This window comes from Panthera uncia (genome assembly GCF_023721935.1).
Source record: "Panthera uncia isolate 11264 chromosome B3 unlocalized genomic scaffold, Puncia_PCG_1.0 HiC_scaffold_1, whole genome shotgun sequence".
Lineage (NCBI taxonomy): Eukaryota > Metazoa > Chordata > Mammalia > Carnivora > Felidae > Panthera > Panthera uncia.
Window position 1 is genome coordinate 133,598,547 of NW_026057582.1, and position 13,106 is coordinate 133,611,652.

General features: G+C 47.8%; 2 protein-coding genes across 2 annotated transcripts in view; both read left to right on the top strand.

Annotated features, from left to right (window-relative positions):
- The first annotated feature begins 766 nt into the window (after positions 1-766).
- LOC125910423 (uncharacterized) lies at positions 767-2,766 on the top strand. The gene is made up of 2 exons (XM_049614160.1): positions 767-850; positions 1,357-2,766. The coding sequence occupies exons 1-2, from the start codon at positions 767-769 to the stop codon at positions 2,101-2,103; spliced, it is 831 nt and encodes a 276-aa protein (XP_049470117.1). The 3' UTR covers positions 2,104-2,766.
- Positions 2,767-9,142: 6,376 nt separating this feature from the next.
- LOC125908959 (A-kinase anchor protein 13-like) overlaps positions 9,143-13,106 on the top strand; it is a 68,357-nt gene continuing 64,393 nt past the window's right edge. Inside the window, exon 1 of the mRNA XM_049611916.1 lies at positions 9,143-10,413. Coding sequence (XP_049467873.1) covers positions 10,253-10,413 — 161 coding nt within the window. The 5' untranslated portion in view covers positions 9,143-10,252. The remainder of the gene's footprint in view (positions 10,414-13,106) is intronic.

Here is a 13,106-nt window from a genome sequence, read left to right on the forward strand (position 1 = left end):
GAGAGAGAGAGAGAGAGAGAGAGCGAGAGCGCGCACATGAATGGGGGAAGGTCAGAGAAAGGGAGACACAGAATCTGAAGCAGGTTCCAGGCTCTGAGCTGTCAGCACAGAGCCCAACGCAGGGCTCGAACTCACGAACTCTGAGATCGTGACCTGAGCCAAAGTCGGATGCTTAACCGACTGAGCCCCCCAGGTGCCCCGACTGTTTTCTCCTTCGAAAGCAGCAGAAAGCTTAGTTCTGTGCACATCTGAAGCCTCTACTGGTCCGTGGCCACAGTGTGGAAAGTCACACCTGTGGACCGTGTGGAGGGATTCCCTTGGCTTTGCTCCCACTGTGGAAAAGCAGTGCGTGTGAGAGGCTGCAGGGACACTGTGGGTGTGCAGGTGCCTGTGGTTGGTCAGGAGAAGCACAAGGTGGCATCACTCATGGAGCAGAAACACCTGACTCCATTTTCATTTCCGTTTTTCTCATAAGAAAGACATTTTAGGGGAGAAAAATGATAATGTTAGGAGCGTACTTCTTGCCAGTGGAGATCAGTGTTTGGACGTTGAGGGAAAATAGTGCGTTTCAGTGATTATATTCTGCGTGTCGTACGTACTTAATTCTGTGAGGCTGAAAGTCCAGCAGAGAGTCTGATTCTCCAGGAGGGCCTTACCCACAGAAACAGTGTGGTCAGACCTCTCTGATCTTGCTGGAGCAGAGCGCTCTGGGGTGGCGTGTCTGTGGCAGCTCACGAGGTCTGGACGGTGGGCACCAGTCTCTGGCATGCTTCTTGCCCTGAGCTGGGCTTCTGGCCACAGCATTGCATCATCCCTGTGTGAACCAGGCGATTTGGTTGATGTCATTCCAGTACAGGGAAGAGTGTATCTGAGAGAAGTTATTTCGTAGGCCCTGAAGTGCTAATAACAGTGAAATGAGATCAAGTTGTTTTGTACTTTTCAAAGTGCTCCATCATTTGATTGATTGTGTTGTGGTGGTAATAGGGCAAGCGCTGGGGAATGCGTGAAATTCCTCCCATGTAGCCTCCTGCGCGGCTTTCTCCCTGTTGTGTTTCCAGATCTACTTGCATTCGGTTGGTATCAGACCTGCGTGGCCTCGTAAGATCCTTCAGCTTTCGTCCTTTCCTCTGTTCAAGTCGACCAGCCATAATTCAGAACATACCGAGATCCTCAGTGACTGTTCAGTGCCCAACATTATGCTCTAGGGGGTACATCTAGGGGACAGAGCTGTTTGCTGGTGGTAAGGAAATTGACTGATAGTTGCAAATAACAGTTCACAAAACGAGCCAGAAATGGAGCGTACAGGAGTTTGGAAGATTGCTGTCAGAGCCCCGAGGAAGGAGGCGTTTCTTTTAGGAAGGAGAACTTGGGTCTCGTGCAGGAGGAGCAGAGAGGACCCAGCGGTGTCTTCCTTGCACTGGGAAGGCTCTCATACTGTCTTCTCTGCCACACGTGTTTTCTTCAGGTCACGACTGCTGTGAGACCGTGCGGGTGCAGCTGTGTGCTTCCAAGGACGGCCTTCCCGTGTTCGTGGTGGCCGAGCAAGACTTCCGGTTCGTCCAAGATGAGGCGTACGATGCAGCCCAGTTCCTGGCCGCCAGCGCCGGCAACCAGCAGGCCCTGAACTTCACCCGTTTCCTCGACCGGTCAGGACCCCCATCTGGGGATGTGAATTCCCTTGATGAGAAGGTTGCCCTGGCATTCAGACACCTGAAGCTGCCAGCAGAGTGGAATGTGCTGGGGACAGATCAGACGTCTCATGGTAAGAACTTAAACACACCAAGAACACAGACACATTTGGGAAGACTGAGGGTCTTAATGGCGGCTGCTTCCCTACAGTCATTGCCCTCAAGCGTTCCACAGCGGCTGGATGCGTCCTGCAGTTGTGGCCTCGAGGGCGTCTCTTCTCCGTCCTTCAGCGGAGCCGGTAAACTTGTTCTTGCAGAGAAATGCCCTGAGCGGGCTGGAGCTTTACTGTGGCTGTTTTCAGTTCCCATTTATAGCAGAGGGTGGCACGCGGGTGACCTTGCTGCGGGTCTGGGGTCCATATGTGTTCTGCGTGGAGAAAGTGACCCATCCTTCGCAAGGACTGTAGCAGAATAACTTCTTGTCATCCTTTGGGTATTTAATTAAAGACAGGGTTTTCATTTATTGTCTTCTGACGTTTTCTAGAGACTCTGTGGAGTTGGAGGAAAGAAAAGATGGGGGATTGGGGCAGGGGCTAGGGGGGAGCACCAGAGCTGTCTGGGCTTCTTTATCCAGAGCAATTTACCTCTTAACTTCTTTCATCTACTGGCTCTCCGTAGAAGAGTTCATTGAAGGAGTGGCTCCACTTTTTAAAAAAGCTCTGATGTAGTAACTATGCACGTTCCTCTTACTCAGATGGGTTTCCCTGCAGAATCATCGTGTGGCGCATGGCATCTACCAGATGTCATGATTTTACATACGTATTTATTTAAAAATTTTTTAAAACATTTATTTATTTTTGAAAGAGAGAGAGAGAGCATGCACTTTGGGGAGGGGCAGAGAGAGGGGGACAGAGGATCCAAAGCAGGCTCCAGGCTCTGAGCTGTCAGCACAAAGCCCAGTGCCGGGCTCACACTCAGGAACTGCGAGATCATGACCTGAGGTGAAATCAAGAGTCAGCTGCTTAGCTGACTGAGCCACCCAGGCGCCCCTATGTACATATTTAGATGAAACAGTATATGCTTGGGGTCCAATAAACATCACCCTCGTTCCCTCCTGAGTTCACATCAAGTTGGGAAGGTTTAGGAGTTCCGCAGCTAGAGATCACAGTGTGCGTGTGCTTTGCTACTGATCAAAGCTGTCTTGGATTACCGATCTGCCAGGAGGGTTTCCTTATCTTTCTACTTTCTCTCTGAAAGAGCTGGACAATCACAGGACTGCCCTTGAGTGGCCACCCAGCTCTGATTATCGTATTATGTAGGGCGAGCAGACCAGAAGTCACCCTCCCTGCCAGTGAGCAGAGCCTGAGCCATACCGCCCAGCGGGTTCTGGTTCAGGGGCCTGCCCAGTGCCTGCTCCCACACACTCGCCAGATACGTATATTCTCCCTCCCGCTGGAGAGCTATTTGCCAGCTTCTGTTCTCTTCTGTCCTGTGACTGGCTGCAGCAGTGGTGTCCCTTATCGTCAGGGGCTTACTGTCCGCATACTGCCAGTGCAGGCCTGCCTCAGGAAGACAAAAAAGAAAGCTCGTGCACTCAAAAACCAAATCAAGGAAGAAAGCATTTATCCTTTGCTTTTGCTTTTTCTAATTGGTATATTGACCAAGGAGCCTCTGCACTGCTAAGATATAAAGATCAGAATGTTTGCCATCATACGGAGCATGAGCACCTTTTCAGAAACCTCATCTTGAGGCCTCAACACCTCTAGCCCCTGCTGTTCTGTATCTGTGTGGGAGTTCTGCTTGGCCATTTACAGATCAGTATCGGGATGGGATTGCATTAGTTATTTGTGGGGCTTAACGGTGTTTTTATCGTTTGGTTTTGTCTTATTTAAAGAAGTTACAGGAATTGGAGAGTTTGTTCATATTACCATGATTTTTTAAAAAGAACTGTTAGGAAAAGCACAGTCTGAAACTTGAGGCCTATCACTTCCCTCTCTAGACCTTAGCTTCCTTGTCTTTGATAGGGAACTGGCCAGCTTTAATATTTTTGTGGACTTGCCATGTGCTTCTTCAGTTTCTGTTGCACAAAATTGCTTAACAGTGCTAGCAAAGGCTAAATCAAGTTTGAACACTTAGGGAAGTGCATTAAAACTGCAATAAGGTACCATTACACACCCATTAGAAAGGATAAAATTAAAAATCCTGGCAAATTAAAAAGCTGGCAAGGGTTTAGAACATCTCATGCGTTGCTCGTGGGAATGCAAAATGATATAGCTGTCCTAGAAACTAGTTCGGCAGTTTCTTACAAAGTTCAATGTACATTTACTATATGACTCAGCAATTCCACATTTGGCTACTTACCCTTGAGAATGAAAACTTACATTTACTCAAAAAAGTCTTTGCACAGATATACCTATGGCAGCGTTATTTGTAATCCCTCAAAACTTCAGACAACCCAGATTTCCCTCATTAGGTGAATATATAAACCAATAGTGATACATCCATATAGTGGAACACTACTCAGCAACAAAAAGGGGGGTATAAAATAAAAAAAATAAAGGGGGCAAATTGTTGGGGGTCCAGATGCAACAACCTGAACATATTTTGCTAAGTAAAACAAATCCATTTCCAAAGGTCACTTACGGGGTGATTTTACTTTTAGGATATTCTGAAAAGGGTGAAATTACAGGGACAGAAAATAGATCAGTAGCTGCCAGGGGCTAGGAGTGGGGATAGGTCTGACTGCAAATGAGTGTCATGAGGGAATTCTTTGGCTGTTGGAATGGTTTTATATCTTGGTGTGGTGGTAGTTATAAGAATCTATGCGTGTGTTCCAACTCAGAAAACTGTATGCCTTCCCCCCAAAAAGTGAGTTTTATTATACATAAATTACAAGTAATTCAAAGAACATAAGAAATTGAATAAGTTAGATACATACTTTGCAAGGTGAAATGCATGCAAGGAACTTGATAGACCTGCCTTTAAGTCAACAACTGGGATCAGGAACCTGATTTCAAGTGCTGGATTCACATTCTGCAGCTGGAGTTCAATTCATTGTGGATTAGAATCTACAAATCCTGGGTGCTCTGAGGGCTGTGTAGCATGAGTTAAGAGGTACCTGCTTGCTGCTGAGGGAGGGATGTAAAGGAACATTGTGCTCACATGAATGAATCAAAGGTACTTAAAAGAAGAAGGTGCAAAGCCAGCGTGTCCCCTGGGAGAATAAGGTAAATAAGGCCCCTTGTTATGTAACAGGACTACTTGCTGTTGAAAGCCAGGATATTTACAGGTTGTTCAGCCTGATATTTGAACAAAGGGGTCATGTAAGATCCCCTCCCACTCCTTGTTCAGATACAGTGCTTTTTAACTTTTTTCAGGTCAGTGACTCCTTTGAAAATAGCTTGGGTTTCTCCTCCGGAAGAAGAGCATTTAGATGTGTGCCTGAAGCAGTTTACATGAGTTCGGGGCTCCTTGGTCTCCCTGCACAGCAGGCATGAGCATGGCGTCGAGAACTCTTGGCTGTAGACTTGATGCTGTGAAATGCGACGCGCACGGGCAGTGGACTCCCGTTAGTTAACATCCTGGCTTCACTGCAAAAATTCGTGCAAAATACTTCATCTCTGCCTCCCCGTTTCTTTACCTGTAACATGGAGGAAGACCTATGGGGAGAGCGTGTATTGGCTTGTAAGCGACTCATGTTGAATTTAGCATGACCAACACCTGGTAACCTTTTAGAGACAGAACATTGAGGGGCCCCGTGGGGCACAATAACGTGGCCTATCGAAGGCCACCACAGGACAGCTCCAGAAAGAAAGGTTCTTTGAAGGAGAATGAGACTTAGTTTTGCTTTTGCTTCTTTCTTTTTTTTTGAACTTAATTTTGTTTTTATTTTACTTATTTTGAGAGAGAGTGAGAGAGAGTATGAACGGGAGGGGCAGAGAGAGAGAATCTGAAGCAGGCTCCGCGCACTCAGATGCTTGACCAGCCGAGCCGCCCACGCACCCCAGCTTTTACTGATTTCTCAAGTTCATCTCCCCTTCAAGCATGAGCATAGGGGAGTTTGTCCATTTTAGTTCTCCCGTCCCTGGTCGCATACAGCAGCTTCCACACTGTACCTTTGGCCTCAGCTCTGCCTTAAACGCGAGTGACAAGGACGCGTTTGGGCGGAGGGGGAATGGTGGGGTTAGGAGGTCTTCCGTCTCAGTTACCAAGTCTCGGTTCCTGTCTCGGCTCTTCAGTGCCTCGGTGGTTAACGGGCGTGGTGAATGGAGGTGGTTTTCACCCGGAGGACCCTCCCAGCCTGACCCCAGGCTGCACAGGGTGGGCTGCTGAAACTAGCTCTAAAGAATGGGAGGAGAACCACTCTGGGGAAGATCTTGGGGGAAATCTTCGTCCTTATTTAGTCACAGGATTGTATCACTAAATGAAAAGCTCTGATCATCTTTGCGGGTGGGAATCTGGGTGGAGAGGAGGATTAGGCAGGTTTTAAAAAAAGACTGCATGGGACCACCTGAGTGTTCTCCATTCTCTAGATCTGATGTTAGTCACCAGAACCTCAGCCTTCACTGTCCGGTGTCTCAGCTCCCACAGCCCTCTGAACAGCTTTATCATAGCTGCTAAAAGAGACAATAAAAATTTTAAAAGACCACTAAGGGATTTTTTTTTTCTTGGCAGAGGGTTAACACCTGTTGGCTCCAGGACAGGCGGTTCCTCGTGGCAGGACTTTTGGCTCCGGCAGTTTTGTTGCCTCTCAAACCTTGATTCAGTGACAAGGTTACAGTGTCGTTTTTGTAAAAGCCCGTCTCTCACACTGGCCTGCTGTTTCCTTCCCCGTGGAGTGTGGACTTCCAGTCCCCGCATCGTGCTGCCGTTTACTGAAGAGGCAGCACAGAACAGCAGAAAAGACTGGGGATTCGGGTTCTCATAGATACAGATTCAGAGTACTGTGAGCAGAGCCTTCAGGTGGATTGATGGGGAAGGAAAAATACAGTGCAGTCTTGGATCACTAGATTGTTCCCCGAATCTGGAACATTTTGCTTCGTGGGAAAATCTGACCGTGTGAAAAAGTCGCACCGTGGCTGAACGCATACTAGGCCCACCAGCTTTCTCTGCAGATCAGAGGAAGTGGGTGTGGGAGGGGATTCCAGCAAATGTAAGTAGATAGCAAGAGGGACTGAAGACCTTTTCTACTACCTTCTCTGTGGGTACACGCTGGACCTCCATAGGGATTTTTCCAACTGAGCATGGTTAAACGGGAAAGCCAGCCATCCGGCGTGTGGTGCATTAAGTGAATTAACACCCTAAAGGAACCGGAGAAGCATCATGAATATCCAGATGGAAGGCTCCCGGAGTATAGTTTTCTTTAAGAAGCCAAAGAAAAATTTAGAAGAGCGTTCCCATTTGTCCTTTAAAAGCTCAAAGAGGGCAGACCTATTATGAAATTAGAGAAGGAGGCAGCACAGAGAAAATAAGTTGAGAGAGTATCTACTTCTATGCCGGAAGCCCCTCGATCAGGGTTCCACCACAGAATCAGAACCGGTGGGAGAAGTATCCAATTAAGATTTATTGTAGGGCATGGCTTACATGATTGTGGGGGCTCTGTTAAGCAAGCCCAAGATCTGTTAGGGCAGGAATAGAGGAGAAGATCTTGGACAAGCTCAAACCCACTGAGATGAGCCAAAGCTGTCATCCTCAGTGAATCAGGAAGGGGAGATCTGGAGCAGGATGGAACCCCACGAACACAGGCTGAGGCCGACCTCCGGGGGACACTTCAGCCCTGCTTTTAAAGCCTTCCAGCTGATTCAGTTAGACCGACCCAGATTATCCAGGATAATCTTCCTTATTAAATCAACTGATTAGGGGCTTTAATTACATCTGCAAAAAGCCATCACAGTGAGGGCAAAGACGGAAAAGGGAGTTGGTTGAAAAGACACAGGGACATCCAGAACCCCATAGCATAATTAAATTCCAACTGGGGACAAAGGACTCTGTTGACCTCACAGGAAATGCAGCTAAGGATCTGAAAAGCAAAGTTGAGTAACTCTCAGAGTACAGAAGACAAGGACAAAGGATCATGAGAGGCAAAAAGTACAGAATAGTAGAGACTAGAGATGGATCCTGAATTGTACATGCTCTGGGGTTGAAGCTTAGATGAAAGGAATGAGAACAGTAACAAAAGATAAGTTGGGTAAAAATTTTTATCTATTGGAGGAAAACACGAAAAGGTGATTTTGTAGACCACACCATTAGCTCGCTTGCGTGGTTGCTGGGTTTTTACAAAAAGAGGGTGGAGTAATGGAGAGGATAAGTGGTTCCTAGACTCGACAGAAGGATTTTCAAATCTTGCTGATTCTCTTGGGCAAGTTGTTAATCTGTCTTTGTCTGTAAACTGAGGATAACGAGACCTCACGGGGTTATCGTGAGGGTGAAAGGCATTCAGACACAATGTACTTAGCCCAGAGCATGGCACCTTGTGGGTCCTGACCACATGGTACACCTCTTGTTGATTCCAGAAAGGGGCAACCTACAGGTGCACGTGGCACCCGCTGCTTAGGACCTTAGGATGCGATCCGGGGAGCTGGAGCAGGTGCGTGGCTTTGTTGTTGGGACTTGGAGATACTGAGCTGCCTCAGCACATCAGGCATCAGAAAGGGTGAGGGTGTAGTATCGCCCAGCAAGGCCAGGTGAACCAGTCTCTAAAAAGTCACATAGTTCCTGGTCGATGCCTTATTAGCTCTTTGGTTTTGACCAGGACAGCAGAGTGCTTGTGAACCGCTGTGAGGCACAAGTCAGGTGGTGATATTTGAGCTTCTGTGAAGGTTCTTTTTGCCTTTGTGTCTGGGCCTGCCACCTGCTCTGAGGTGTTGATTATCACCTGCACATGCAGGTTTCTTCTGCGGTAATGAACTCTTTCCAGCCACGTGCCTCTGCTGAACACCCTATAAATTCTTGAATCAGTATGTGTAGTTCTGTAGGAAAAACGTAAAATATGAAAGATGGCTTTTGCATCTAAGAAAATTTACTTGGCAGTAGGGAGACTCGACTAATATGCATGTGACATTGGAAACCAGAGAGGTTCAGTGTAAAATCACAGGTTCAAAGACTGGTCATTCTTTTTTTTTTTTTTTTTTTTTTTCAAATTTTTTAATTAAAAAATATTTTTTTAATGTTTACTTTTTTTTGAGAGAGAGTAAGAGCAGGGGAGGGGCAGAGAGAGAGGGAGACACAGAATCTGGAGCAGGCTCCAGGCTCTGAGCTGTCAGCACAGAGCCCCACGTGGGGCTCAAACTCACAAACTATGCGATCATGACCTGAGCCAAAGTCGGACGCTTAACCCAGGTGCCTCAAAGACAGTTCATTCTTAACTGCTCTTCACTTAAGGAGCATGGAGGTCTTCAGGGTCAGGAGAAAACACTGGGGTCCAAGGAGTCTGGGAATGCCTGTGGGGAAGTCAAGACGTGAGGGAGCCATGGAAAATGAGTAGAAGAGGGCAGGCACAACTCGTGGGCACCATTCACACCCCAGGGCCCGAGTGGTGCCCCCTGGAGGTGAGTGTCGCTCAGCCCATGAGGTGGTGGTCCTAGCTCTCCTCCCAGGCTGTGCACAGGAGACCTGAGGAGGAGAGAGTGTTGTGTTAGTGAACCCGGAACGTAACCTGAAGTCCAGAAGGAGAGAGCAGAGGAAGGGAAGGAAGCTGGCACTGAGGATTTCGTGCGGCCAGTCTCTGTCCCGCGTTCCTCCACCTCTGCCCTTTTGTTACGGCCACCCTGGGGGCCAGGTGAAGGCGGGGGTGCAGAGATGAAGCTGACACAGGTTACACGGATGAGGCGCAGTCACACAGATGGCAGATGGCCTTCTGCCATCTGGCAGAGGGCAGTTTGAACCCGGATTTGCTGGACTCCAGAGCCTCCCTCATCCTCCCACCTTCGACGTGACTCACTGTACCCGAGAGGAGCCTTTGCTTCAAGTGCAGGAAGCCCGAGCGCGTTTCTGAACTTGCTAGCACATTATCTGAGAATGAGTCTTTCTTATTATGCCTGGAGATGCATTTCTTTCTTTCATTAAACACAACAAAACAAAGCTGGCAGTGCCTGCAATTTGATTTGCCCTTAATGTGGGGGAATAAAAAGACCTGTGTGTACTTAACAAGCAGAACCTGTTTTTAGTGTTTAGCCAGCTCCCGTCTGGGTGTTTTTTCCTTTAAGTAACTGCACGTCCTGGTACACCCATCTAAGCCCCAACAGCTGTTCCCCCTCTTGGGTCCCCGTGTTGTGAGGCGGCACTTTCTCTCTCTTGTTTAAGGGAAGAAGCCACACGTGTGAATTTACCCGTATAAATTGATTGCACGAACGTGTTCAGTCAGAACATAGAAATGGCCTGGTTCTCCTGGAGACTTTGCCTGTCACACTGTTTTCCGGCTTCGTTCCGTCTTCCTTGAGAGCTGGTTGTACCCGGCCACGATTACGCCGTGTACGTTGTGGTTTGACTTTAGGATCCTAGGTCTTTGGAGGCGGTGGTGTTCACGCAACTCGTCTTTCTTTTCATTTGCTTTGTGTGTTCACGTTCTCCCCGCTGATTCTCATTTGCTCCCCCCACGCACAGACGGCGGCCCCCGGGAGACGTTGATGCATTTTGCCGTGCGGCTGGGCCTGCTGAGGTTGACGTGGTTCCTGCTGCAGAAGCCCGGTGGCCGCGGGGCCCTCAGCATCCACAACCAGGAAGGGGCGACACCTGTGAGCCTGGCCCTGGAGCGGGGCTATCACCAGCTGCACCAGCTTCTAACCGAGTAAGTTCTCCCCCCTTCCTTCCCCTCCTCACCAGCCCCGCCCCCCCGTGTACGGCAGGGCCGCCCACTTGGCATCTCCCCGCGACTCTGCCACGAATGAAACCCTCAGCTCCGGGCCTGGCCTTCTGCTGGAGGCTCGTCAGCTCGCTCCTGCTAACCGCCTCACTGCCTGAGAGAGAACAGACGTAAGTGGTCTTAGCATTTTCTCTCCCTGCCTCCCTGCTTCTCGCCTCTTCGGTTTCACTGAAAACGCCGAGTGGGTCTCATCTGTGGGCTGGCATTCCGTTACCGTGTATGTAGTTGATCCCAGTTTAGTACAAGAAGAAAGTTGTTGTCTCCCATACGTTTCTTTCTGTTATGTCTTCAAGACTCGGAAGAGTTCATTAGAAACAAGTATTTGAATTGCATAAGTGCACGCAGAAAATATGCTGAACCACGGAGTTTTGGTTTGAATGTAATTTCTATGAGTAAAATCAAGAGCCGTGGTCTCTTCATCTGACAAGCAGGAAAAAGCAACTGAGTTGTCCTGGAAACATTGAGGAGGAAATCCTGCGTGTCTGCACGTTCCGTTGTTAGGCATTCTCTTTAGAGAGCCCTTTGAAGGAGGGTTGTTAGAACATTTGAAGAACTCTTTTTCTTGTATAAATAGAGAAAGAAATGCATGACGGCAGCCACCCTTTCCCATTGGAAGCTGGTCTTGTTTAATACATTGCTTTTACCATTCTGTGGTCATCACCTCTTTTTGGCCACACAATCTGAACAAGAAGAAACCCCGTTGGGATTTATGTTCTTTGGTAATCGAGGGATCCTTGTAAGTTAAGTGGATATTCCCAAATTCTCTGATACTGTGCTCATGTTAGGCTTACTGTAGTTGCTTTTATTTTTCATCATTTGTAGCTGTTTGGAGGGAGGAGGACTGGAAGGGCCAAGGAGAGATTTCAGAACGTAAGGTTACTTACTGTTACATCAACAGGTTTTCCGTTTGTTTTCCGTTTGTTTACTTTACCTGCCCAGTTGGTAACTTTTCCAGTCAAGCCAGACAGAAGGTTCTTTTCAGATACTTTCTAATGGGTGCCTCAGATACCATGACCGTAGGAGGGGCGTCATCTCAAATGAGCTCTGGATACCTGAGCTGCCCTAGGACCGGATTCCAGGGAGGGATCTGTTCCCGTTCCATCGTACTTCCCATCTGGCCAGTGATTAGATTGCTTCTGCTGTTTGCCTCACGGCCTCAGGAAGAGAAGCCTGGCTCCAGGAGTTGAAACAATGAACTCTGTATAACTGTAGTGGAGCCGGAATGCAGTTCCTCTAAATGTGGTCGTGTCGCTCCGAGGGCTTGTAGGGAAGCAGGGCTGGTTAGGGATGGCCGTCCAGATGGGGAAATAAAGTGATTGCAGCAGCTTTATTATACACTGGGCTGGGCGAGGCTGTCACAAGACCTATTGCAGCAGGGCTTTAAGGAAACGGGAGAGTGTGTTCTGGGAGAAGGTTTTTTGGCTTGCTTTATAGTACTAGCTCTGTTCCATGTGTAGAAGCCACTTACCTCCTTTTGAAGGGAAAGCCAACTGGGAAAGCTTTCAAATACAGGACCGCAGTAGGAGATTAAAATTAGCAATTAAAAAATGGCAAGGAGGTGATTTTTACTAAATCTCTGAATCTTACTTGTCATTAGTAGACTTTGCTAGAATTTCGACCCTAGAGTCAGGATGAATCATTGTTCATGGATGAGGAGGAAACTGAGATCTGGAGAGGCAGTGACTAGATCAGGGTGACAAGGTGGCTGGGCCAGAACTAGAAGCCAGATCTCCTAAGAAGCCATCCGACGTCCCTGCCACTCCTAGGATTCTGAACAAGGGGCCCAAGAATAGGCTTCTCTAGGTCCACAGCCTTTGAAATTATAGGCAACACTTTGTGCACGTGTGTTTCTGAGCGAGGAGTTTGTTTTGTGAGACTCAGATGTTTGTGAAAAGCTACGAATTGTTCCACTGTATGGTAATACTTCACTAAAATCTTTAGACTTGGATGTTCCTACGCCCCCCCCCCCCCCGCCTTTTTGAAGTTTATTTATTTATCTTGAGAGAGAGAGAGGGCGCATGTGTGTGTGCACACAAGTGCAAGAAAGGGAGAGAGAAAAATCCCAAGCAGGCTCCACACTGTTAAGCACAGAGCCTGACACTGAGCTCGAACCCACATGTGAGATCATGACCCGAGCCAAAACCAAGAGGCAGATGGTTAATTTACTGAGCTACCCAGGTGCCCCGGCCCCTCCTCTTTTTAAATTAAGCTTTTCCATAGAGACCTGTTTCTTTTTAGTCTCTATTTTCAGTTAATCTGAAATTGAGGGGCACCTGGGTGGCTCAGTCAGTTAAGCATCTGACCTTGGCTCAGGTCATGATTTCACAGTTTTGTGAGTTCGAGCCCCTCGTCAGGGCTTGCTGCTGTCAGCACAGAGCACGCTTTGGCTCCTCTGTCCCCCTCTCTTTCTTTCTACCCCTCCCCCAGCTGTCACGTGTGCGCTCTCTCTCTCAAAAAATTTAAAAATTTTTAAAAAATAATATGAAATCGAGGGAGGGGTACCTACATTTTACACTTACAAAATAACTATTTGCATGCCAGTCTTAACTGAAAATTCAAGTTCATTTAACTCTTTTTATATGTCTCCTAAAATAAATTTTTTGTTTTCATTCCTTGCT

Bases quoted from the DNA above. Each gene is read 5' to 3' on its own strand.
- LOC125910423 (XM_049614160.1), top strand. From the start codon at position 767: ATGCTTCTTGCCCTGAGCTGGGCTTCTGGCCACAGCATTGCATCATCC. The intron at 851-1,356 runs GTACAGGGAAGA...CGTTTCTTTTAG, and splicing joins ATTTGGTTGATGTCATTCCA to GAAGGAGAACTTGGGTCTCG.